At 41.1% G+C, this 25,296-nt stretch overlaps 2 protein-coding genes across 7 annotated transcripts in view; one reads left to right on the forward strand and one right to left on the reverse strand.

Annotated features, from left to right (window-relative positions):
* Positions 1-18,686, forward strand: part of FBXO11 (F-box protein 11) — a 200,386-nt gene extending 181,700 nt beyond the window's left edge. For 4 of the 6 annotated variants that reach the window (XM_007064896.4, XM_027827247.3, XM_037895933.2 and 1 more), the window contains 12 exons: positions 8,989-9,206; positions 9,521-9,606; positions 9,693-9,787; positions 11,058-11,180; positions 11,264-11,349; positions 11,800-11,876; positions 11,967-12,110; positions 13,449-13,559; positions 14,666-14,773; positions 16,749-16,857; positions 17,152-17,250; positions 17,348-18,686. In XM_007064896.4, coding sequence (XP_007064958.1) covers positions 8,989-9,206; positions 9,521-9,606; positions 9,693-9,787; positions 11,058-11,180; positions 11,264-11,349; positions 11,800-11,876; positions 11,967-12,110; positions 13,449-13,559; positions 14,666-14,773; positions 16,749-16,857; positions 17,152-17,250; positions 17,348-17,477 — 1,386 coding nt within the window. In that variant the 3' untranslated portion in view covers positions 17,478-18,686. Of the gene's footprint in view, positions 1-8,988; positions 9,207-9,520; positions 9,607-9,692; positions 9,788-11,057; positions 11,181-11,263; positions 11,350-11,799; positions 11,877-11,966; positions 12,111-13,448; positions 13,560-14,665; positions 14,774-16,748; positions 16,858-17,151; positions 17,251-17,329 lie in introns of all 6 variants that reach the window. The other 2 variants (XM_027827248.3, XM_043543858.1) reach the window with 1 other exon arrangement.
* The window catches only part of MSH6 (mutS homolog 6), a 33,229-nt gene continuing 26,585 nt past the window's right edge, over positions 18,653-25,296 (reverse strand). Inside the window, exons 8-10 of the mRNA XM_007064899.4 lie at positions 19,778-19,932; positions 19,373-19,572; positions 18,653-18,821 (exon numbers count right to left, since the gene is read on the reverse strand). Coding sequence (XP_007064961.2) covers positions 18,743-18,821; positions 19,373-19,572; positions 19,778-19,932 — 434 coding nt within the window. The 3' untranslated portion in view covers positions 18,653-18,742. The remainder of the gene's footprint in view (positions 18,822-19,372; positions 19,573-19,777; positions 19,933-25,296) is intronic.

The raw sequence follows: 25,296 nt of genomic DNA on the forward strand, positions 1-25,296 counted from the left end.
GAGGAAAAACAAAAGGAACATGAAAGACAGGTAGAACTCAGACAGATGGAAATGGAGGCAAAAGAAATGGCAGCCAAAGAAAAAGAAAGGGAGACTGCCCACAGGAGAGAAATGGAGGCAAAGGAAAAAGAGAGGAAGCATGCTGAGGAGGCAAAGGCTAAAGAAATGGAGAAGAAGGAAAAAGAGAGGAAGCATGCTCTGGAGATGAAGAAGGCAAAGGCTCAGCAGAATATACCGAATAACCCTAACAATCCTTCCCCAACAATCCACAAATGGGAGCGACTATGTCCACAGTATGATGAATCCAGTGATATTGCTGAATATTTTCTCACCTTTGAGAGACTGTGCACACTCCATCAAATTCCTGAAGCTCACAAGATGAGCACATTGGTCGCAAAATTGACTGGAAGGGTTCTGGACATATTCAATAAGATGCCTATTGATGAGGCTTCTGACTATAATAAATTCAAGGATTTGGTTTTAAAACAATTTCAAGTTACACCTGAAACTTACAGAGTAAAATTTAGAGCCCTTAAGAGAGGACCTGGACTAAGTAATGTGGCTTATGTAAACCAGATGACAGATCTGTTTGATAAATGGCTCAACAGACGGGCTGTAACTAACTTTGCAGGAATGCGAGATTTGATGATACAGGAGCAATTCCTGAATATGTCCAAGGAGGATATAAAACAGCGTTTATGGGATAAGAAAATGGACTCAGCAGAAAGTCTTGCTTCTTATGCTGATCCATACAAGCAGTCCCAGACCGCCAGAGTGGCGGGGCAAGCCGGAACAAAACGGGTGGAGGGAGGAGAGAGGAACAACCCTGGTCGCAGTTGGAGCAAATACCAGAAGGGACACCCTCAGACCACACCCTACTACCGGGGGCAGCCTAAGGCCCCAGCTACACCCCAAGGAACACTCCAGACACCTTATTGTCCCGCCACACCATTCTCCAGCAACCCACCTCGCCCCAATGACCCGTCAGCTGGACGATGTTTTAAATGTAACGAGCCGGGGCATGTAAAGGCCAACTGCCCAAGAAACCCAACAGATTATAGTTCATTGCACCGGAATCACACCAGAGGTCCTCAGGCCCAGATACCCTCAGAGCAGAGGGAAACTGTGAGTGTGGGTGGGAAGGTCACCTTGTGGAGGGACACCGGAACACAAGTGTCGGCTATCCATGCTTCCTTAGTGGACCCCAATTTAATCAACCTAGAGGTCCAAGTGACTATTCAAGACTTCAAGTCAAACTCCTTTGACTTGCCTACAGCCAAGTTGCCGGTCCAGTACAAGAGCTGGTCAGGAATGTGGACTTTTGCAGTCGATGATGATTATCCCATCCCCATGTTGTTGGGGGAAGACTTGGCCAATCATGTGAAGCTAGACAAGAGGGTGGGAATGGTCACCCACAGCCAGGCTAAGCAAGCTGTCACACCTAGCTCTATTCCGGAAACTTCTACCAGGACCCGGTCGGAGGTGATGGAACCGGACCCCACGCCAACATCTGCAACAGCAGTAGTGGATCCAGTCACAGAGACCCAGACAGAGCCAGTCTCAGAACTGGAACCAACAACCAGCACCAGAACCATTGCCAGCACTGAATCCAGTACTTGCAGCCCCAACACCAGAGGGCCCCACCGAACCTGCACTAGCAGCAGCAGATAATCCTACACAAGAGGCTCAGCCGGAGCCTGAACCCCAATGAAATGCATCAGCGTAGAACGGTTCACAGTCAACGGAAACAGCCCCATCACCTTCATCGCTTCCAGAGGGACCAAGCCCAGGTCCACAATCCAATGAGGAACTGATGTCTCCATCATCAAGGAAACAGTTCCAGACCGAACAGGAAGCAGATGAAAGCCTTCAGAGAGCTTGGACGGCGGCATGGAGCAACCCACCGCCTCTCAGCTCTTCTAATCGATCCAGGTTTGTTGTAGAAACAGGACTTTTATACAAGGAAACTCTTTCTGGTGGACACCAGGAAGACTGGCATCCTCAGAGACAGTTGGTAGTTCCATCTAAGTTTCAGGTAAAGCTATTAAGCTTAGCCCATGATCATCCTAGTGGTCATGCTGGGGTGAACAGAACCAAAGACCATTTGGGAAAGTTGTTCCACTGGGAGGGAATGGGCAAGGATGTTTCTACCTATGTCCGGACTTGTGAAGTATGCCAAAGAGTGGGAAAACCCCAAGACCAGGTCAAAGCCCCTCTCCAGCCACTCCCCATCATTGAGGTTCCATTTCAGCAGTAGCTGTGGATATTCTGGGCCCTTTTCCAAAAAAGACACCCAGAGGAAAGCTGTACATACTGACTTTCATGAATTTTGCCACCCGATGGCCGGAAGCAGTAACTCTAAGCAATGCTAGGGCTAAAAGTGTGTGTCAAGCACTAACAGACATTTTTGCCCCTCCAACATCCTTACAGATGCAGGAACTAATTTCCCGGCAGGAACTATGGAAAGCCTTTGGGAAGCTCATGGGGTGAACCACTTGGTTGCCACCCCTTACCATCATCAAACAAATGGCCTGGTGGAGAAGTTTAATGGAACTTTGGGGGCCATGATACATGAATTCGTAAATGAGCACTCCAATGATTGGGACCTAGTGTTGCAGCAGTTGCTCTTTGCCTACAGAGCTGTACCCCATCCCAGGTTAGGGTTTTCACCATTTGAACTTGTATATGGCCATGAGGTTAAGGGGCCATTACAGTTGGTAAAACAGCAATGGGAGGGGTTTATATCTTCTCTAGGAACTAACATTCTGGACTTTGTAACCAACCTACAAAACACGCTGCAAACCTCTAGCCCTTGCTAAAGGAAACCTAAAGGATGCTCAAAAAGAGCAAAAAGCCTGGTATGATAAACATGCCAGAGAGCGTTCCTTCAAAGTAGGGGACCAGGTCATGGTCTTAAAGGCGCTCCAGACTCATAAAATGGAAGCGTCGTGGGAAGGGTCATTCACGGTCGAAGAGAGCCTGGGAGCTGTAGATGGTCGCCTACCTTGACGATGTGGCAATATTTTCGGATTCCTGGGCAGAACACCTGGAACATCTACAAAAAGTCTTTGAGCGCATAAGGGAGGCAGGACTAACTGTTAAGGCTAAGAAGTGTCAAATAGGCCTAAACAGAGTGACTTACCTTGGACACCAGGTGGGTCAAGGAACTACAGGCCAAAGTGGATGCTATCCAAAAGTGGCCTGTCCCAAAATCAAAGAAACAGGTCCAATCCTTCTCAGGCTTGGCCGGATATTACAGGCGATTTGTACCGCACTACAGCCAGATCGCCGCCCCACTGACAGACCTAACCAAAAAGAAACAGCCAAATGCGGTTCAGTGGACTGAAGAGTGTCAGAAGGCCTTTAATCAGCTTAAAGCGACACTCCTGTCTGACCCTGTGCTAAGGCCCCAGACTTTGACAAACAGTTCCTAGTAACCACAGATGCGTCCAAGCATGGTGTGGAAGCAGTCTTAATGCAGGAAGGACCGAATCAAGAGTTCCATCCTGTCGTGTTTCTCAGCAAGAAGCTGTCTGAGAGGGAAAGCCACTGGTCAATCAGTGAAAAGGAATGTTACGCTATTGTCGACACTCTGGAAAAGCTACGCCCATACGTTTGAGGACGGCGTTTCCACCTGCAAACCAACCATGCTGCGCTACAGTGGCTTCATACCGCCAAGGGAAATAACAAAAAACTTGTTCAGTGGAGTTTAGCTCTCCAAGATTTTGATTTCGACATACAACACATCTCAGGAGCTTCTAACAAAGTGGCTGATGCACTGTCCCATGAAAGTTTCCCAGAATCAACTGGTTAAAATCGTCCTTGAGATGTGGAAAATATTATTAGTCTTTATACAGTTAGTAGTATATTTAGAGGTGCATGTGTCTTATTAACTCTGTTTTCTCCTAGAGCTCCAGGAAGAAATCACAGCCAGTGTTTCACCCTATCTGTGATTTGCGGGGCATGTCATAATAATAAAGGGAAGGGTAACCACCTTTCTGTATACAGTGCTATAAAATCCCTCCTGGCCAGAGGCAAAATCCTTTCACCTGTAGAGTTAAGAAGCTAAGATAACCTCGCTGGCACCTGACCCAAAATGACCAATGAGGGGACAAGATACTTTCAAATCTGGAGGTGGGGGAACAAAGGGTTCGTCTGTTTGTGTGATGCTTTTGCCAGGAACAGGTCAGGAATGCAGCCTTACAACTCCTGTTAAGTTAGTAAGTAATCTAGCTAGAACATGTCTTTTTGTAACTGAAGGTTTTGCCTAGAGGGATTCTCTATGTTTTGAATCTGATTACCCTGTAAGGTATTTAACATCCTGATTTGACAGAGGTGATTCTTTTACCTTTTCTTTAATTAAAATTCTTCTTCTAAGAACCTGATTGATTTTTCAGTGTTCTTAAGATCCAAGGGTTTGGGTCTGTGTTCACCTGTACAAATTGGTGAGGATTCTTATCAAGCCTTCCCCAAGAAAGGGGGTGTAGGGCTTGGGGGGATATTTTGGGGGAAGACGTCTCCAAGTGGGCTCTTTCCCTGTTCTTTGTTTAACACGCTTGGTGGTGGCAGCATACGGTTCAAGAACAAGGCAAAGTTTGTACCTTGGGGAAGTTTTTAACCTGAGCTGGTAAGAATAAGCTTAAGGGTCTTTCATGCAGGTCCCCACATCTGTACCCTAGAGTTCAGAGTGAGGAAGGTACCTTGACACAAGCAACTACAGTAACTCCTGGTTTACATTGTTTCGTTGTTACGTTGCTGATCAATTAGGGAACATGCTCGTTTAAAGTTTTGCAATGTTCCCTTATAACGTCGTTTGGCACCTGCTTTGTCCACTGCTTGCAGGAAGAGCATCCCGTTGCAGCTAGCTGGTGGGGGCTTGGAACCAGGGTTGAGCGTCAGCCCCCCATCAGCTCCCCGCTCCTCTAAGTTCCCTGTGCAGCAGCCGCCCAGCAGGCTATCAGTTGCCAGCAGTTCAGCTCTTCCTCCCCCCACTGCCATGTGCTGCTCCTGTCCTCTGCCTTGGAGCTGCTCTCCAGAGCCTCCTGCTTGCTGGGAGGGGGAGGGGGGAAGGAGAAGGGGGCTAATGTCAGGGTGTCGTCCCCCCCCCCCCGGCTCCTGCACCCCACTTACCCTATCTCCATAGAGCAGGGGACACACACGACAGGGGTCCAAACGGAGGGAGCTTCCTGGCAGCTGCGGTCTCACTTAACAAGGTAGTGTACTTAACAGTGGTGTCAGCCTACTTAAAAGGGGAAATGCGCATCTCTCTCACTCACACACAGGGTGTGTGTCTCTGTCTCTATCTGCCATGCTGTCTCCCCTCCCTCCGTTCGTGCTGCCTTGTAGAGTGTGAGGCTACATTAACAACAATGAGTTATCCCTTGAGGGCTCAGCCAATTGCTAGTTCATTTAGCAGTAAGGCATTCCCTGGGAAATATCCCACCCTCTGACTCCACCACCTCAACCAAGCTTCACAATTATCATCACTGTGTACAGTATTAAATTGTTTGTTTAAAACTTATACTATGTGTCTGTGTGTGTATGTATAGTCTTTAGTCTGGCAAAAAAATTTCCCTGGAACCTAAACCCTAATTAATTACATTAATTCTTATGGAGAAATTGGATTCGCTTAACATCGTTTCGCTTAAAGTCACATTTTTCAGGAACATAACTACAGTGTTAAGTGAGGAGTTACTGTAGTTGTCCCTGCCCAGCACTGTGGGGTGTTAATGTTGCTAGCACATAATTTGTCCTTTTGCTCGTCTCTTGTAGGCATATAGAACCAATGAGAGGTTAAAGAAAAATTTTTACTGGCCAGGGATACAGAATGATGTGGGCAACTATTGCAGACCTTTTGATTTATGTCAGAAGGGGAGACCTGTAGGACCACAAAAAGTCCCCTGTTCCCCTTGCCTGTGATACAGAGGCGTTGTATAGGGTAGAAATGGACATTGTGGGCTCTATGCTGTGTCTTACTCAAACAGGAAAAAAACATACCTTGGTAGTAGTGGATTTTGCCACTAGATACCCTAAAGCAGTTACACTAACTAACGTAGCGGCTGATACTGTGGCAAAAGCCCTTTGCACTATTTGCAGCATAGTGAAGAGATTTTATCAGATAATCAGTCAGATTTCATGTCCCAGCTATTCAGTAAATTACGGAAATTATGTGGCGTGAAACAACTAAAGGCTGCCTCAGCTCAGCCAGAGATAAATGGCTTGGTGGAGAAGTTCAAGGAACATTGAAAGCAGTGTTGAGAACATATGTGAACCTAATACTTTTTCTGTGAGGGGTGATAGGGACTGGACCTTGCAGGAGGACGATTTTGGTATGAATTTAGGTCTGGAAGAGTACTAAGGTCAGATGGCAAGGAGTATCCAAGTTGGGCAAAGCCAGGTTGAGGCTTGTGGGCTGCTGGCAGGCTTTTGGGGTCAGTACTCTGAACGAAAGCTGCAAAGCCATAAGACACCCAGGGTTGGCAGGCATACATTGATTGAACCCCTTACTGCAGCGGTTCTCAACCAGGGGTCCGCAGGACCCTGCAGCTGAAACACTGAGCCCGAGCCCCAGCGCCCCTCGTCACAGGGCTGAAACCCCAAGAATCAGTTGCAGTGCCAGAGTGGGGCAAGCCCCGGGGGCAGATCCACCCCCCCTCCCCTGTCGGAGGCCACATCCCCTGGCCAGGTCGGAGGTGGGAAGCTGAAGTCAGTGTGGGCAGCTGCTGCTCTGGCTCGTGTCATGGAGCAGGCAGCTATGGCATTCCCCCATCTTCAGCTGGTGCCTGGGATTGCGGCTGCTCCTCAGCTCACGCAGGGGTAAGAGCTGCCCAGGCAGGGGGACCCCGCTCTGTGGCTGGCAGTGCCCTTGGGGAGCAGCGATGACAGGAGAGCCCTCCTGGCACACAGCCCCTAGCTGTCCCCTCCCTGCATCCTGAACTACCCTCCTGCCTGCACACAGCCCCTAGCTACCTCCTCCCTGCACCCTGAGTTACACCCTCACAGCCCCTAGCTACCTTCTCCTTGCATCCTGAGCTGCCCGCACACAGCCCTTAGCTACCCCCTCCCTGTACCCTGAGCAGTTTTCAAACTTTTGAGCTAAACCCTCACCACGCACAATCCAGACAGGCTGAGGTGAGTCAGGGGTTGGAGGTGGTGCTGCCTTCCTGGACCCTGCTGTGTCCGTGCCCTCCAAAAATAGAAGTCAAACTGCGCCTATGCCTGAGGGCTCCCCCGACCCCAGCCCGGAGCCCAGAGTCCCCCCGCCTTCTGCTGGGCCCTGGAGTTTTTATAGCATGTTGAGGGGGGCCTCCGAAAGAAAAAGGTTGAGAACCCTTGCCTTATGAGCCTCGTTGAGCCCCAAAACATCACACCCTGTAAAGGGACTGTGTTTCAGTCAGTACTTGCTGTTGAAAGCCAGCCCTTTTTAGGGTGTCTGAAGTTGGACATCCCAAGTCATTAGTCACTCTTGGAAATGTTGTCCATTTTCTTGGGAAGGGTGTCATTTAGGTCTTCACACTTTACCTTGATTACCCGAAATTGTGAAAGAAGATTAAAGAAGTGTGGGGTTTTTTCAGTTTATATTGAAAACACTGATCAAGGCAGTTTACAAACTGGGGGGGGATTCTGAAAGCCAATCTAAAAAGGAAATGAAGTAAATGAGTAATTCAGATACTCTTTTCTCCATTAAAATGCAGTAAGAAAATACTAGTAATTGGAGGATGACAGTAGGGCAAATAGTACAAATATTCTTTCCCTTTGCTTATGCCATTTTAGTGGGTTGGTTGGATTGTTTTTATAATTACAGCTATGCATGAAGCTAGATTCTGAGGATTTTTCTCTACTAACTTGAGTAGCCTATTCTTAAATTGTTTCTCATTAGTACTCAAATTTCATTTCAAGATCTGAAGGCATCTCATGGAGAATCATTTGAAGAACACTTATGATGTGTTAATTTTTTTTATTATTATTACTAGGGATGTTTGCATGAAAAAAAATCCTTTTCTTAAAAAGATGTTTGTTGCATTTTTCTCACATGAAGTAATAATGTGCCAGTTTAACATCACAGTTACTTGCTCTGGAAATTATTGATACCACAAACAAAAATACGACTTTAGGGAATAAGCAGTAGGAGCAGATCCTGTTTCTTCACAGATCACTAGTAATAAGTAAGGACCAAAAAAAGGCCTGAAAAGAAGACATATAAACAGACTTTTATTTTGGGAACGGAATGCTGCTTGACACCGTACCTCTTCTCCCCTCTCCCTCCCCCAGTTTTCCATGTGGAATAATTGCTCTTTGAGATTGTGAATTTTTATTTATTTATTTATTTGTTTGTTTGTTGAGCACCCAGTTCCCTTTGATTAACTCCCTTTGATGCTTTGCTGGATTAGGACTTTCAGGTACAATTTTGAAAAGACTTTTTAAGCAGTAACTTTGATGAGCAGTCACAGTGGAGTCCAGTAAAATTAATCACTTTTCAGAATCAGCACCTAAACTAGTTCTAATTTTGGTTTTGATTGCAATGTATTTGGGAAACACAAGTAAATTCTTAAGTTATTTTTTATGTTGTTCAATTTGATAAACTAACAAAATACAGATTCAATAGAGCAATTTCTTAAAATAGCAATTTTGGTAACGTGTTTTTTAAACTTGACTCTCAACAATATTAGTGTAAGACAATTCCAAATATGCAGCACTAGAATACTGAAAATAGACACACAAATTCCTGTTAATAGATAGCAATGCAAAGAAATCTTTTGTCACTTAATTAATAAGGTTTTCTGTATTTGTTTCATTTTAGTTACTTGGAAGATGCTTATACTACAGTGATGATGGCTATGTAATTACCTAAATCTATAGCAATAATGGTACTTTTTGTAGACATGGCTATCTTTTTTTTTCCTTTTTAGATTCCCATTTCATAACTACAGTCTTTTCTCATATTTTAAAAAGATTTTCTTACAGAAAACGTTGTGTTGTTTTGTGTAGGGTTATTTTGAAAGCTGCAACATACATAGAAACAGGATAGCAGGCTTTGAGGTCAAAGCTTATGCCAACCCTACTGTAGTTCGGTGTGAAATCCATCACGGTCAGACTGGAGGAATCTATGTTCATGAAAAAGGAAGAGGACAATTCATAGAGAATAAAATCTATGCAAACAATTTTGCAGGTGTTTGGATTACCTCAAACAGTGACCCAACAATAAGGTTGGTTTGTTTCTTTGGTGGTTGGGTGTTTAGTTGGTGCTCGTTCGTAGGAATGTTTTAGGGAATAACATTAACATTCCTACATATATCAAAATGAAATGGATGTGTCAGGGTGCAAGGAAATTATATTTTTAACTTGCGTGCATACATTTTTAGAAGTATATAGTTTCTTAAAATTCTGCAATCCTGACACTATTGTAGATTTCAAAACCTGGTAAATTTTACATATATTTGTATATTTTATATATGTTTAGTTTATATGGTACAGTGTAACTTAGTTTCATAGTTTTGTAACATGTGGTTTTGTTCCTTAGGGGCAATGCAATTTTTAATGGGAATCAAGGTGGAGTTTACATCTTTGGTGATGGGAGAGGCCTTATTGAAGGAAATGACATTTATGGTAAATGTATACATTTACCTTATTGCATCTTGGACTTTTTATATTTTGTGTGCCAGATTTTCTTAAAGTATCACCCCTTTCAACAGGTAATGCATTAGCAGGAATTCAGATTCGAACAAATAGTTGTCCCATTGTTCGACACAACAAGATTCATGATGGCCAACACGGTGGAATTTATGTGGTGAGTACTAACTACATATAGCGAGTCTAGGCGTGTAAATTCTGCTAGGTAGTATTTTCTGTGGGTGTTATGGAAATGTAATGCCTTGTATACAGACTTAAACTTTAAAGTAAACATTTAAAGTTTCATTTTCTGTTTTGTTATACTTTGATTGAAGTAGTTTCTTATGTTCTACAGATAGATTGACCTAATTACAATTAATCTTGTTTTAATTTTGGCAAATATAACTAGAATATTTCTTTTAAATTCAAGACATTGCCCTACAGTGTAATTTTAAAAGGGCTAGCTAGCAAAATATCATCAGATTTTAAAAAAAATAAATAAATAAGGTTTTACCTTACCTCCATTTTTGGTAATAATTTTACATCATGTACACTTAAATCTAGAAACCTGGAGCATTTCACATTTACCGCTAGACTGACTAAATTCATATCTTCCCACCCACAAGCTGGTATGTGTCACTAAAAGTACACAGAGAAGTTAGAAGTCAAGACTAGAGTCGTAAGTCTCTCGCATGTGAAACCAAGGGTTATATAAAATGAACTGAAGCTCTCAGACTAGAATTGTATAAATATTTGCCTTACTATCTGACCCTGCAAGTCTAATGTAGCTTTAATTTTAAACACAAATGCACCAGTAAAGATTGTTATATGCCTTAAGTAAGAAACATGCCAATTTATATAACTTATTTTATTTTTAATAGACAATGCTGGATGTAAGATTAGAACCTGGTTTCCTAGCACACAGTTGAGTGCAGAGCTCCACTAGCAAAACCCAGCAGAGATTTCTAAACTTCAGTACAAAACCTTGAAATCTCAAGTAGTAAATCAGATGTAAAAAGAGAAATTCTTAACCTGTTTTTACACTTAAAATGTTCAGAAATATAAAGTCTCATGAATAGTACAAAATGATTTTAAAAATGGTAGTAACTTGAGAACTCTGGGAGACGTCTAACATAGGAAAAAGAAAAGGAGTACTTGTGGCACCTTAGAGACTAACCAATTTATTTGAGCATAAGCTTTCGTGAGCTACAGCTGTAGCTCACGAAAGCTTACGCTCAAATAAATTGGTTAGTCTCTAAGGTGCCACAAGTACTCCTTTTCTTTTTGCGAATACAGACTAACACGGCTGTTACTCTGAAACCTAACATAGGAAAGGACATCACACCTGGACAAAGAGATTTTTTCCCCACAAAAAGAAAAAGGCTATAAAGCCAATATTTGCAAGAGGCTACTTTATTTAATCTTTGACTTATCTTGCTTGTATTTAGCATGAAAAAGGACAAGGTGTGATTGAAGAAAATGAAGTTTACAGTAATACTTTGGCTGGAGTCTGGGTGACAACCGGAAGTACTCCAGTACTGAGGAGAAATAGAATACATAGTGGGAAACAGGTGGGTTTTGTTTTGCATGATAGAAATACTGTTTTCACACTTCTTCCTTACTTCTAATTTAATTATTTTATTTTTAATGTCAGGTTGGTGTTTATTTTTATGACAATGGACATGGAGTGTTGGAGGACAATGACATCTATAATCACATGTACTCAGGGGTTCAAATAAGGTAATACGTGTTTTCATTTTACATCTAAAAAGAGATTTTATTGTATTATCCTTATTTCTCTCTCTACTCCTCCTTATCATTCGGTTCCTAAAATTTACCCCGGGAGGAGGGGAGAGGAGCGTCCTTTTAAATCTAGTGTCCTCAATTTCAATTTAAGGGGAGGAATTCTTGTCAGGAGAACCTGGATGCTGACTTTTATTCCCAGTTTCTCTCTGTGTTGATAATGGTGTGAAGTCTTAAGTCTATTAAATCTAAGAATTAAGTCTACTTGGAAACAATCAAGGATTTCTAAAGGCTTGCAAGCAATGTCTTCTATATTTTTGCATGGGTAAACCTACAGAATGCTGATGTGATTGATGTACTATTTTTTTCCCCATCTTCAGATGTATTTTAAATGTTCCGTTTTAGGGAACCTTTTTTAATAACTTATTTGCTTGTGATTATCTATAGAACTGGAAGCAACCCCAAAATTAGGCGCAACAAAATCTGGGGAGGTCAGAATGGTGGTATTCTTGTTTATAATTCTGGTAGGTCCATCCTTTCATTTTTTCAGACCTTAAGATGCTTTGCAACATGGTTATTAGAAAGACAGTTATGTTGAATATTTTTTTTTATAGGGCTTGGATTTATAGAAGACAATGAAATTTTTGATAATGCAATGGCTGGAGTATGGATTAAGACAGACAGTAATCCTACGCTAAGAAGAAATAAAATCCATGATGGAAGAGATGGGGGCATCTGTATATTTAATGGGGGCAGAGGTAGCATTCTTTCCTCGTTAGAATACGCTAAACATATTGGATTATAATCTAATTTCAGATTAAGATATTGTTCTTTTAAATTGCTCTTTAGAAATTTGATTATTTTTCTTTATGAAGTAGTAAAATATTTATTTAAAACATACTAATGCTTTTTAGTGTCATCGGTTAAATCTGTAATACTAAACTGTAATAGGCAAAGGAGAAATTCACCTCATCCAGGAAGCCTATTCCAGACTACTTCTATAAGGCTAGACTTCTTCCTTATTACCTGCGATCTACATTTGTCACTTTTTTGCCATTTAATTCAAGGACAAAAGGTCTGATGTAATCATCAAATTGAAGATTTCAGATCTTGGATTTGTGAGGGGGTTGGTTTTGTTTATAAATGTATGGTTTTTGTCAATACCAAAGATCTGGAAAGAGCCAAACTTCCCCTACTACCTATTAAAAGGAAAATATCTTATTAAGAAATCAGGTAGTTAGTCCTTCATTGTGGATTATTAACTTTAATTTTAGATTATGAAGTTTTGAGTTGAGCTGCACTGCAGCAGAAAAGTACCAGTCAAAAAATTATGCTCTTCTTTGAGACTACCAAATGCTGCTGTAGAAGAAAGAGCAGAGCACAAAGTCTGACAGATTTGGTTTTCTTAAATATAGAGTAGCCTCTAGGTCAGTGGCTCTCAACCTTTCCAGACTACTGTACCCCTTTCAGGAGTCTTTGTCTTGCGTACCCCCAAGTTTCACCTAATTTAAAAAATTACTTGCTTACAAAATCGGACATAAAAAATACAAGTGTCATAGCACACTATTACTGAAAAATTGTTTGCTTTCTCATTTTTACCATACAATTATAAAATAAATCAATTGGAATATAAATATTGTACTTACACTTCAGTGTATTAGTATATAGAGCCGTATAAAGAAGTCATTTTATGAAATTTTAGTTTATACTGACTTGGCTACTGCTTTTTATGTAGCTTGTTGTAAAGCTACACAAAAATCTAGATGTGTTGATGTACTCCCGGAAGAGAACCACTAGTCTAGGTATATTACTTATGAGCTTACTGTAATGGGTCATAAGTCCCCATGGTTTCCCCATCTGTACTGAAAATCCTGGTTATATTAAATATCCTTAGAAGCATGTAAATTGAGAATAACTTTCAAAAGATGATGGACGTATTATCACCAACATCCTGTTAATCCTTACGTCCTGGGAATACCCATCACTGGCATTGAAATCATTGGCAGTATGAGTAAAATATCATACAAATTGCTTATAAAGAGAAACACAAAGATGGTTAGCCTTAAATCTGGTGTTTGTTGTTGGTTCTGTTGTAGGTCTCCTTGAAGAGAATGATATTTTTAGGAATGCTCAAGCTGGTGTTCTCATCAGCACCAACAGTCACCCTGTGTTAAGGAAAAATCGAATATTTGATGGATTTGCTGCAGGTTTGTATTCTTTAAATCATATTTTTGAAGGGTTAGAGCTTACAGATTTTAGTTCAGTATTATGACAGGCAAGGGTCCCTTTTCTACAGCTAGGATTATTATTCATTTGGACAGTCTGAGATATTCTACAGTTGTGTTCTAGAAATCATTTGGGATTTTAGAATTGCCAAAATGCCAGTTTTGCAGCATTCTCTGAAATTATCAGGAAATAATGCAGTTTCTATCTCATCACATAGCAGGTTTCCTAGTAACTGTGCACAATTTTCTTTTGAAAGTCAATCAGGATGTATATGTTACTGACTTGGTGAGAGTTTACTTGAATTTTCTATCACTAATCCTGTTTTAGAGCAATGGAAATTTTAGCAAAATACTTCTGAGATTCTGGAATCACTTTGCGTGGAAGGCTTCAAAAGTATTGAAATCTGTGGTTTTTATGGAATCAGTTGAATAGGAATACTAAGTCTTATTGTAATAATGGTGACTTTCGTACACTGCTGTTTGTTAGACATTGTGCTATAATAGTTCTTTAATCCTAATCAATTGAAATTGCATGCTTGAGTTTTCTCCATTTGTCTTTCAGAAAAAGCAAGCTTCTGTGAAGACCTTTAAAAGGTCTTGCTTCTGTGTAGTGCTGGGGAGCTGCCAAAATGAGTTCTGGCCAAGTGACCTGAAGGAGTTTGATTTCTGAAAATCTTGGGCTTAATCAACAGACTTTTTGGGTTCCCACCTTGACACCTTTAAAAGAGCATATCTTTTCAGATAGCATACAGTTCCTGAAAATCACGTCAAGATGGGCACCTAAAAAAATGGCATCACTTTTGAAAATCTTGGTCAGTTGTACTGCCCTGAGAAACTAGTGGTTTGATTATTAGTTGCTAATTGGAAAACATGAAATTGGCTTCACCTCTATGAAGAGATGCAGTGGGAATGTTTGGACTTTAGCTCGGTCAATCACAGCACAATTTCTAGATATTAGTCATTTTGCTAATGACTGTCTGACAGATCATAGGAAATACTAAGTTCTTTAACTGTAAATCTGGCTGCTGAAAGAGGTATAAAATGCACACTAAGGCTTTGATTCTCTGCCTCACCTCCCCCAAATACAGGTATTGAAATAACAAATCATGCAACTGCAACATTAGAAGGCAATCAGATTTTCAACAACCGTTTTGGAGGCTTATTTCTAGCATCTGGTGTCAATGTAACAATGAAAGGTGTGTGGATTTTACATTGCATATTTGTTTACATACGGCATTTCTTAAAGATGAATGGCATACTGGAGACTTCAATATTGTAGAATTTGTCATATCCCAGTGTCTCATTTTTGGCAGTATTACACTTTAAATTGCCCTGAACCTAAGAACTTCATCTAAAAGAAATAAGTTGAGCTTTGTTCAGAGTTAAGCCAATAGCTGGAACACCTTTAAAGCACTGCAGAGTCCAAGGGAATAAAATGAAAACTATTGTTTGTATCTAAATTTTCCCTGGCAGAATGTAGCCTTTTCCACTGACCACTTCATCAGTTAATCCTTCTTTAGACTGTTTTGATATTGGTTAATTCTTTCTGGTTGGGAATTTGAAAGACCATACTGAATTCCTGTAATCAGAACTCCTTGCTATGTGAGTGAAAACAAGTATCCAGTATGGTTCAGAAACTTACTTTACAAGTCTGTTAAAGTAAGTAGCTATGAACCACACACTAGTGTGGCAGCATTTTGCAAGTGAATTATAAAGCTAGTTGTGAGACGCAGACTTGGGTACTAAGGTTCCTGGGGTCTGTGCTTGGTTCTAAGAGGAAAGTATGGCCTACTGCTAAGAACAATAGGTATAGATAGACTAAGTGGATGAGACCGGTGTTCTATTCCCAGCTCTGCTGGAAGTAGCCTTTTACAACTTGTTACCTTATTTGAAAAATTAGAGTAAATAATACTGTCCTGCTTCCTAGAATAGAGGTGTGAAACCTTGGTCAATAAAGGCTGTACTACTGAAAGAAGTAAGACCAGAGCTGCTTGGTGTTTTTCTCTTTCAATAGGGCTGCTTCTGCATTCCTCAGAGAATGCACAGCAGAACTCCTTATCAGTTGGCCTACTAATCTGTCAGCAACCCTGACCTGGAATCTAGAAGGGATGGCTTAGTTGTTTACATATCAGGAATACCTAAACTCTGGAACTATAGCCTAAAATTCTGACATGGAGAACTCAACCTGTTACTGTAGTTCCGTTATTCCCAGGGGAATTCTGCACCACTGCACATGCACATAATTAATGAGCTGCACATACTTTTAATTTTTTGCGCAGTAAAAAGCTTCTGCCAGAAAGTTACTGCAGTTCCACCTTTTGCCCATCAGAGGGCGCTATGGTGCTAGCCCAGAAAAAGAAAGAGCCTGCCTTCTTCACAGCGCCTGTCAGGCCAGGTCGGGAGATGGGGAGACAGATAGCATGGGGCTGCTTGGGGGTCAGACAGGGGCTCACAAGGGCTAGTGGGGGAGGATTGGGTTAGGGACTGAATGGGCGTGGAGGTGCAGGGCCACATGAGGACTGGGGGGTGATTGAGTGGGGGGCAGACACACATACAGGGACGGGGGTGGGACACATGTAGACAGGAGGGCCAAAAGAAAACATGGGGGTGCAGGGACACCTGGAGACAGGGGCAGATGTACCTGTCTGAATTGGAGAGGCTAGGGGTCAGCCAGGGTCTGCATGGGGGAAGCTCCCCAACACTCCCTCCCTGCCCCCAAAAAACCCCAGGCTCCTTCCCAGCAATTACTTCCCTCTCCCTCATCTCCTCAGTTACCGGTGATTCCCCCAAACCTTTGCACTGCTTCTGAGGAGTGTGGGAAATACTGTTCTGTACTGTAGTTTAAATGAATTATTACTCAGAGTTCTGTGTTAATATGCCTGGTAAGGAATCTATTTGTCAAAAAACATTTCTTGAATCTTTTGTCTGTACTGTTACAGACATACTTGCTGACAGTATTTTTAAAATAAACGTAATTGAAGCTGTTGTGATTATATTGTGTTATTTTGACAAATAAAATATGCAGAATTTGAAAATACTGTGTGCAGAATTTTCAACTTTTTGGCGCAGAATTCCCCTAGGAATATTCCATGCAGTTTACTGTGTGGGGGTTTTGGGATTAGACCTAAAAGGAATGTTCTAATTATCTGATAGTTTATCCTTTTATTACAGATAACAAAATAATGAACAATCAAGATGCCATAGAAAAGGCTGTCAGTAGAGGCCAGTGTCTATATAAAATATCAAGTTACACCAGCTACCCAATGCATGACTTCTACAGGTAACAAATTTATAAACAGTTATAGGTCATGAAAGGTAAGAAAAAATAGTAATCTCCCTCACCCAGCATCCCTCTAGCATATAAGTGATTAAATAGAAAGCTGTCTAGTGTAAATGATGAACCAGCTTAGATCTATTGTCTAGAGTCTGCAAGATTGATTGGTTTTTGGTTAACAACATTACTTCTACAAGGAAATTGGCATTTTTCTGTGCTTAACACATTGCCAATTACAGATGTGCCTGTAACCACCTGTCCATTTTCAAATCATGCCTAATGTGCTACATTTTACTTTAGATGTCACACTTGTAACACCACAGATCGTAATGCCATATGTGTGAACTGCATTAAGAAGTGCCATCAAGGACATGATGTAGAATTTATTAGACATGATAGGTATGTTAACAAGAATGAATACTTTGGCTGAGCAGCTTTACTATTCAAACTTAAAGCAAGTTTAATTCTCCTACTGAAGATAATTTTTTTCTTCTAGGTTTTTCTGTGACTGTGGTGCTGGAACACTCTCTAATCCCTGTACACTAGCTGGAGAGCCTACACATGATACAGATACACTATATGACTCTGCTCCACCTATAGAATCTAATACATTGCAGCACAACTGAATTCCTTTCAGAAAAGAAGTCCTGCCATTCTAATATCATAACTGTTAAACTTTTTTTTGGAGGAAATTATACTTGCCCATTTCTGCAGAAAGAGACTGTATTAAAAAATGGATGTGTAAGGTGTTGACACTATGGAGCTCAACCTACCAAAAAGAAAGTGGCAATATGTTGACTCAGGATAACAGAACTGGGCGTTTTAGCATTACTGTGTAAACAAAGACTCTTGAAGGGACAGAAGTGAAGAAAATAAGCTGCAATTTTGTACAGATACCAACTTCTGAAAAGCTGGTGTTTTTACAAGTAGCATTGAAACGCAGTCCAATTTGCAGTAGTACTATTCTGTAGACAAGCAGCATTCTTTGTTGCTGCTGTTATGGACATGGGTACCAATTGCTTTTGTAACATGGTAAAATGTGAGCTAGCACTTCTGCATTTCTTTTGATTTTTTTTAACATTTATTCAGATTGAAAAATATGATTTTAAATGCTTTACTCTCATGTAGTTTGTTTTTAATTTCAAGCAAAAAAAAATCTTATTGTACTTGAATGTGTCCTGTTTTGTTAGCACACCTAGACTTGCTGTAACTGTACTCATGTCCCAGTATGTACGTTCTTTCTATGAAAGAGAAAACACTAATCTTAAATTATATCCAGCAATTTTTCTGGTATCCTTTGAAAAAGTTAAAATAATCTCCTTCCCTGCCCCAGCAATAGTCTGTACTCAAATCACCCTAACAAAAAATGTGTTTTAATGAGACTTCCTAGCATATACAATGCACTATAAAACAAAGTACCCATGTAACTAAGTTTTGTGAATGAAAGTTTTACTATGTTTTAAAGTACACATTAGAAAGTCTCCTCAAAACAGTCTTGTATTTTACTCTGTTCATAGTTTTTTTTTGAACAGTCTGGACATTACCTGTATCAACAGCTGGAAATCACAGCAATTTCCTGCTATAATGAAGCTGAGACAAGTATATATACAGCTCTATACAGTTTCATAGCTTTTTTCCATTTATGTGTATTGGTGACAGTGGGTAATCAACAGCCTGAAAGTGTATGCATGTACCATAACATCTAGACTTAATATATTGTGGAGTATTCAATAACCATTATGTAGAGGGTAGGTAAGAATTAAAAGGGTTTAATTTCCTAGGAAAGAAAATGGAAAAATGGTCATTTTTAAAAAATAAAGTTTATTAGATCATAATGTTGTCTGCATACCATCTTTGTGAGAAAACCACCACTAACACTTGTTACTGTATCTTACAGATTATTGATCACAGTCATCAGTTTAGGAACAGCTTTATCTCCTGCTGCATTCTCTGCCACCAGGCAAAGGTGCCTAAAGGGGGGGGGGAGGGAGAGAGAAATTAGTCCACATTGCTAAGTAACATTTATGTTTAGTAAAAGAAGTCTAGTAAGTTCTTCACTAAGTAATATGTTTTCTGGGTAAATCAGTCTCCACCTTTTGAAGGACTGATCATGAGTTTTTCTGGCAGGCAATTAATCAAAATAAGGAGCTAACCCTCCTTTGCCTTCAGTTTTACCACTTAACTTCATTAGTCTATTTTTGAAGGAGTGTATTTTTAGAGTTTTTTCATATTAATTTTTAAAGGATAGTCTTACGATTTTAAATGTATTATTGTTTCTCTGAAGTCATGTAGCACCTAACAATTGCCACGGCTAACTTCTAAAAATTACAACATAGGTGAACCCTTAGCACCACTGTACTGAGAAAATGTCTAGCTCCCCCTAGGAGCCAAGAGGAAACCTTCTGTTCTCCCCACCCCCATTCTGTTGTGCTCTAGCATAGCCACTTAGCCCCTCTTTATGTGGCACAGCACCTGAGTTTTTGTGTTTGTTTTTTTAAAATAAAATCAGGAAAGAACTTACCTAAACAGTCTCAGTGAAAGTGTAACTTTCTCAAAGTCTCGTGCTTTTTTGTGACCTTTCTGAATAACTTCCTCTGGAATATTAGCAAGCCTTGCTGCATTGAAGCCATAGCTTTTAGGACAAGCTCCTCTAATGAATTTATAGAGGAATGTAATAGTTTCCTGGCTTGGATCTTCACTCTCATTTTCAACCATACATGCCTAAAAAAAGTCACCATAAAAGCAGTTTATCCAGTACTTTTACATTAGTGTACATAGAACATTTCCTTCTTTCAGGACACCCTTTTTGATTACAGGTAGAAAACTGAGGCTCTATGCACATTGTGGAACATGGCCTACCAATAAAAACCCCACTTCCCAAAGTGATGCAAATACCCTTCCTTGAAGTTCAACAGTTTGTACATACCATATGGCCCAGTTGCACAGCAGCACTGTGTGAATAGTCCTCTACTAATGAATAATAATGTGTGGAAAAAAGTGTGCGACACTTTATATTTTCTGCAAGTTCTTTAACAACTGCACTTGCTATAGCTGTGCCATCAAAAGTAGCTGTGCCTCTACCTGCAAGAGAAGAAGAAAAACCTTCACACATCCAATGTGGAACAAACTTGCATTTCTAGACACTAAGCAAAATATGAGTTCAACCCAGTATTTAAATCATAGAATATCAGGGTTGGAAGGGACCTCAGGAGGTTATCTAGTCCAACCCCCTGCTCAAAGCAGGACCAATCCCCAATTAAATCATCCCAGCCAGGGCTTTGTCAAGCCTGACCTTAAAAACTTCTAAGGAAGGAGATTCTGCCACCTCCCTAGGTAACACATTCCAGTGTTTCACCACCCTCTTGGTGAAAAAGTTTTTCCTAATATCCAACCTAAACCTCCACCACTGCAACTTGAGACCATTACTCCTTGTCCTGTCCTCTTCTACCACTGAGAATAGTCTAGAACCATCCTCTCTGGAACCACTTCTCAGGTAGTTGAAAGTAGCTATCAAATCCCCCCTCATTCTTCTCTTCTGCAAACTAAACAATCCCAGTTCCCTCAGCCTCTCCTCATAAGTCATGTGTTCCAGACCCCTAATCATTTTTGTTGCCCTTCGCTGGACTCTCTCCAATTTATCCACATCCTTCTTGTAGTGTGGGGCCCAAAACTGGACACAGTACTCCAGATGAGGCCTCACCAATGTCGAATAGAGGGGAACGATCACATCCCTCGATCTGCTCGCTATGCCCCTACTTATACATCCCAAAATGCCATTGGCCTTCTTGGCAACACGGGCACACTGCTGACTCATATCCAGCTTCTCGTCCACTGTCACCCCTAGGTCCTTTTCCGCAGAACTGCTGCCTAGCCATTCGGTCCCTAGTCTGTAGCGGTGCATTGGGTTCTTCCGTCCTAAGTGCAGGACCCTGCACTTATCCTTATTGAACCTCATCAAATTTCTTTTGGCCCAATCCTCCAATTTGTCTAGGTCCCTCTGTATCCTATCCCTGCCCTCCAGCGTATCTACCACTCCTCCTAGTTTAGTATCATCCGCAAATTTGCTGAGGGTGCAATCCACACCATCCTCCAGATCATTTATGAAGATATTGAACAAAACCAGCCCCAGGACCGACCCCTGGGGCACTCCACTTGACACCGGCTGCCAACTAGACATGGAGCCATTGATCACTACCCGTTGAGCCCGACAATCTAGCCAACTTTCTACCCACCTTATAGTCCATTCATCCAGCCCATACTTCTTTAACTTGCTGACAAGAATACTGTGGGAGACCGTGTCAAAAGCCTTGCTAAAGTCAAGAAACAATACATCCACTGCTTTCCCTTCATCCACAGAACCAGTAATCTCATCATAGAAGGCGATTAGATTAATCAGGCATGACCTTTCCTTGGTGAATCCATGCTGACTGTTCCTGATCACTTTCCTCTCATGTAAGTGCTTCAGGATTGATTCCTTGAGGACCTGCTCCATGATTTTTCCAGGGACTGAGGTGAGGCTGACTGGCCTGTAGTTCCCAGGTTCCTCCTCCTTCCCTTTTTTAAAGATGGGCACTACATTAGCCTTTTTCCAGTCATCTGGGACATCCCCCGTTCACCACGAGTTTTCAAAGATAACGGCCAATGGCTCTGCAATCACAGCCGCCAATTCCTTTAGCACTCTCGGATGCAACTCGTCCGGCCCCATGGACTTGTGCACGTCCAGCTTTCCTAAATAGGCCCTAACCACCTCTTTCTCCACTGAGGGCTGGCCATCTACTCCCCATGCTGTGATGCCCAGCACAACAGTCTGGGAGCTGACCTTGTTCGTGAAGACAGAGGCAAAAAAAGCATTGAGTACATTAGCTTTTTCCACATCCTCTGTCACTAGGTTGCCTCCCTCATTCAGTAAGGGGCCCACACTTTCTTTGGCTTTCTTCTTGTTGCCAATATACCTGAAGAAACCCTTTTTGTTACTCTTGACATCTCTTGCTAGCTGCAGCTCCAGGTGCGATTTGGCTCTCCTGATTTCATTCCTATATGCCCGAGCAATATTTTTATACTCTTCCCTGGTCATATGTCCAACCTTCCACTTCTTGTACGCTTCTTTTTTATGTTTAAGATCCGCTAGGATTTCACCATTAAGCCAAGCTGGTCGCCTGCCATATTTACTATTCTTTCGACTCATCGGGATGGTTTGTCCCTGTAACCTCAACAGGGATTCCTTGAAATACAGCCAGCTCTCCTGGACTCCTTTCCCCTTCATGTTAGTCCCCCAGGGGATCCTACCCATCCGTTCCCTGAGGGAGACGAAGTCTGCTTTCCTGAAGTCCAGGGTCCGTATCCTGCTGCTTACCTTTCTTCCCTGCGTCAGGATCCTGAACTCAACCAACTCATGGTCACTGCCCCCCAGATTCCCATCCACTTTTGCTTCCCCCACTAATTCTTCCCGGTTTGTGAGCAGCACAAAGAGAGAACGTAAGCCAGATTCAGGTTATTTTACGTGTTATTGAAATAGAGCCCACTAAATTACTAACAGCTTGTCTACCCAGGGAAGTTAGTGCAAAACAACTATGGTGGAATTTATAGCACAATAGCTATTCCACATTAAGACACTGTGTATGGTACGAGTTACTTCAGTTTAATTTACATTGCTGAAGGGTGTGAATAATCTGCACCCCTGAGTGACATAAATCATATCAACCTAAGCATGTGCGTAAGCAGCGCTATTTTGGCAGGAGAGCTTCTCCCACTGACATAGCTACTGCCTCTCAGAGAGGCAGGAGTTAAGCTTACGCGTGAGCGCTCTGCCATCAGCTTAGAGCATCGCCACCACATGGACTGCTGTAGCGTAGATGTAGCCTAACTCTCCCTGTGGATGTTTATTCTGCACTAAGAATTTACAAGGGTTGACAAGCCAATTCAAACTAAAGTAGGGTGTGAATTTAAAGCACAATAGTTATTTGATTAGAGGGAAAGTGTCTGCAATTACGTTGATTACACAAGATGTCAAATGTTCGTTTGCATAGGTCTTTCACACAGCAATAGGGAAGAGATGCATCTAAAAAATAACAGGGATTATAAAATCACAAACTGGCATGGACAATCTAAGGTAGCAGCTGCTTTGGATATTCATTCCTCAGCAATCCCCTCTCCCACACCCTGGTTCCATGCCTGACAGCAGTCAAGTGTCAGCAGCAGTGGCAAACAGGGCAGGAAGTGGTTGATGGGGGGAAAAAGAAAACAACATAAAACAGGTTTCAGAGTAGCAGCCGTGTTAGTCTGTATTTGCAAAAAGAAAAGGCATACTTGTGGCACCTTAGAGACTAACAAATTTCTTTGAGCATAAGCTTTCGTGAGCTACAGCTCACTTCATCGGATGCAAATAAATTTGTTAATCTCTAAGGTACAACATAGAACAGTTTAACAGTGGCTCCGAGGGTAAGATTATGACCATTCCTGCAGTAATTCCCAATGGCCACTGGAAAGTAGTCTGTTTTCAGGGGACATCCATGGTTAATATGAAAAGGCTAACTGGAATACTGCTAATGTTTAATACACTTTAAACATTCAAACTGCTACTGTCATGTGTACACTAAATAGCTTTATGGCCTAGCCTTTAATCTTAGGTTTGATTTCTTCACCTATAATAGAGTCATAGAAATGTACAGTTGGAAAGGAGCTCGAGAGGTCATCTGGAGTTAGACCATTCCTGACAGGTGTTTGTTCTTAAAAACCTCCAAATGACAGGAATTCTACAACCTCTCTTGGAAGCTTATTCTAGAATTTATCTATCCTTATACTTACGTTAGATACTCAGAAAAATCTTTCGAAATCTCTTTTGCTGCAGATTAAGCCCACTACTACTAGTCCTACCTTCAGTGGACATGTAGAACAATTGATCACTGTCCTCTTAACATAGCTGAAGACTTATCAGGTCCCTCAGTCGTCTTTTCTCAAGACTAAGCAAGCAGAGTTTTCCTAACCTTTTCTCATAGTTTTCTAAACTTTTCATCATTTTTGTTTCTATCTTCTGGACTCCAGCTGAAGCCTCACCAGTATGGAGTACAGTGGGAGAATTACCTCACGTCTTCAATATAAACAATCCTATTAATGAACTCCAGAATATTAGCCTTTTTTCCCCATTGTATCCCACTGTTGACTCATTCAGTTTGTGATCCACTATAACCCCCCAAATCCTTTTCTGCTGTACCACCACATAGCAAGTTATTTCCCATTTTGTAATTGGACATTTGAGTTTTTCTTCCTAAGTATAGTGCTTTGCATGTGTCCTTAATGAATTTTACCTTGTTGATTTCATACCAATTCTCTAAATTGTCAAGGTCAATTAACTATCATCCAAAGTGCTAGCAACCCCTCCCAACTTGGTGTCATTTGCAAATTTCATAAGCATACTCTTCTCTCAAAAGTCATTAATGAAAATACTGAATTAATACTCAACCCAGGACTGACCCCCGTGGGTCTTCACTAAACACATCCTCCCAACCAAAAGTGTACCCTCTATAATAATTTTTCAATCTAGTCACATTTCCCTAGCGTTCTTACTATAATCAATCAAGATATATCATGTCTACAGCTTCCCCACCTGGTAATGCTGTCAAAGGAAATTAGATTGGTTTGGCATACTTTGTTCTTGACAAATCAATGCTGGCTATTCCTTAACCTATTCTCTAGGTGCTTACAAAATTATTTTATACTTAGTTCCAGTAGCTTTTCAGGTATCAAGAGTTAGTCTGACTGGTCTATAATTTCCCAGGTCCTCTGTTCCCTTTTTTAAAGATAAAGATTTTTGCTCTTTTCCAGTCTCTGGGACTTCACTTCCATGAGTTCTTAAAGAAAAGTGCTAATGGTTCCAAGATTACTTCAGCTAGTTCCTCAAAGTACCACCTACGATGAATTTCACCAGGCTCTCCTGACTTGAATACATCTAATTTATGTAAATTCTCTTTATATATTTTGGCTTGTGTTTCTTTCCCACTGTTAATACTAATTGTGTTGAGTATGTGGTCACCATTAACCTTTTTAGTGAAGACAAACAAAATAGACTTATTAAACACCTCAGTCTTTTTTATGTCAACAATTATTAGCTCTTCCCATCTAAGGAGAGGACCTAAGTTTTCCTTCATCTTTCTCTTACTCCTGATGTATTTATTACCATCTTTTATGGTTACAGATACATATGCATTTTCTGCCATAGCTTTTCTGATTTTGTTACTACATACTTATTCTATATTTTCCTCCTTAGCAATTTATCCATGTTTCCATTTTTTGTAGGATTCCTCTTTGATTTTCAGATCACTGATAGTTATATTGACTTCTTACTATTCTTCCTCTTTTTCCTTCACATCAGGATAGTTGGCAGTTGTGCATTTAATATTGTCTCCTTGAGGAGCTACCAGCTCTCCTGAACTCCTTTATCTCTTAGAT

The sequence above is a fragment of the Chelonia mydas genome, chromosome 3 (assembly GCF_015237465.2).
Source record: "Chelonia mydas isolate rCheMyd1 chromosome 3, rCheMyd1.pri.v2, whole genome shotgun sequence".
Lineage (NCBI taxonomy): Eukaryota > Metazoa > Chordata > Testudines > Cheloniidae > Chelonia > Chelonia mydas.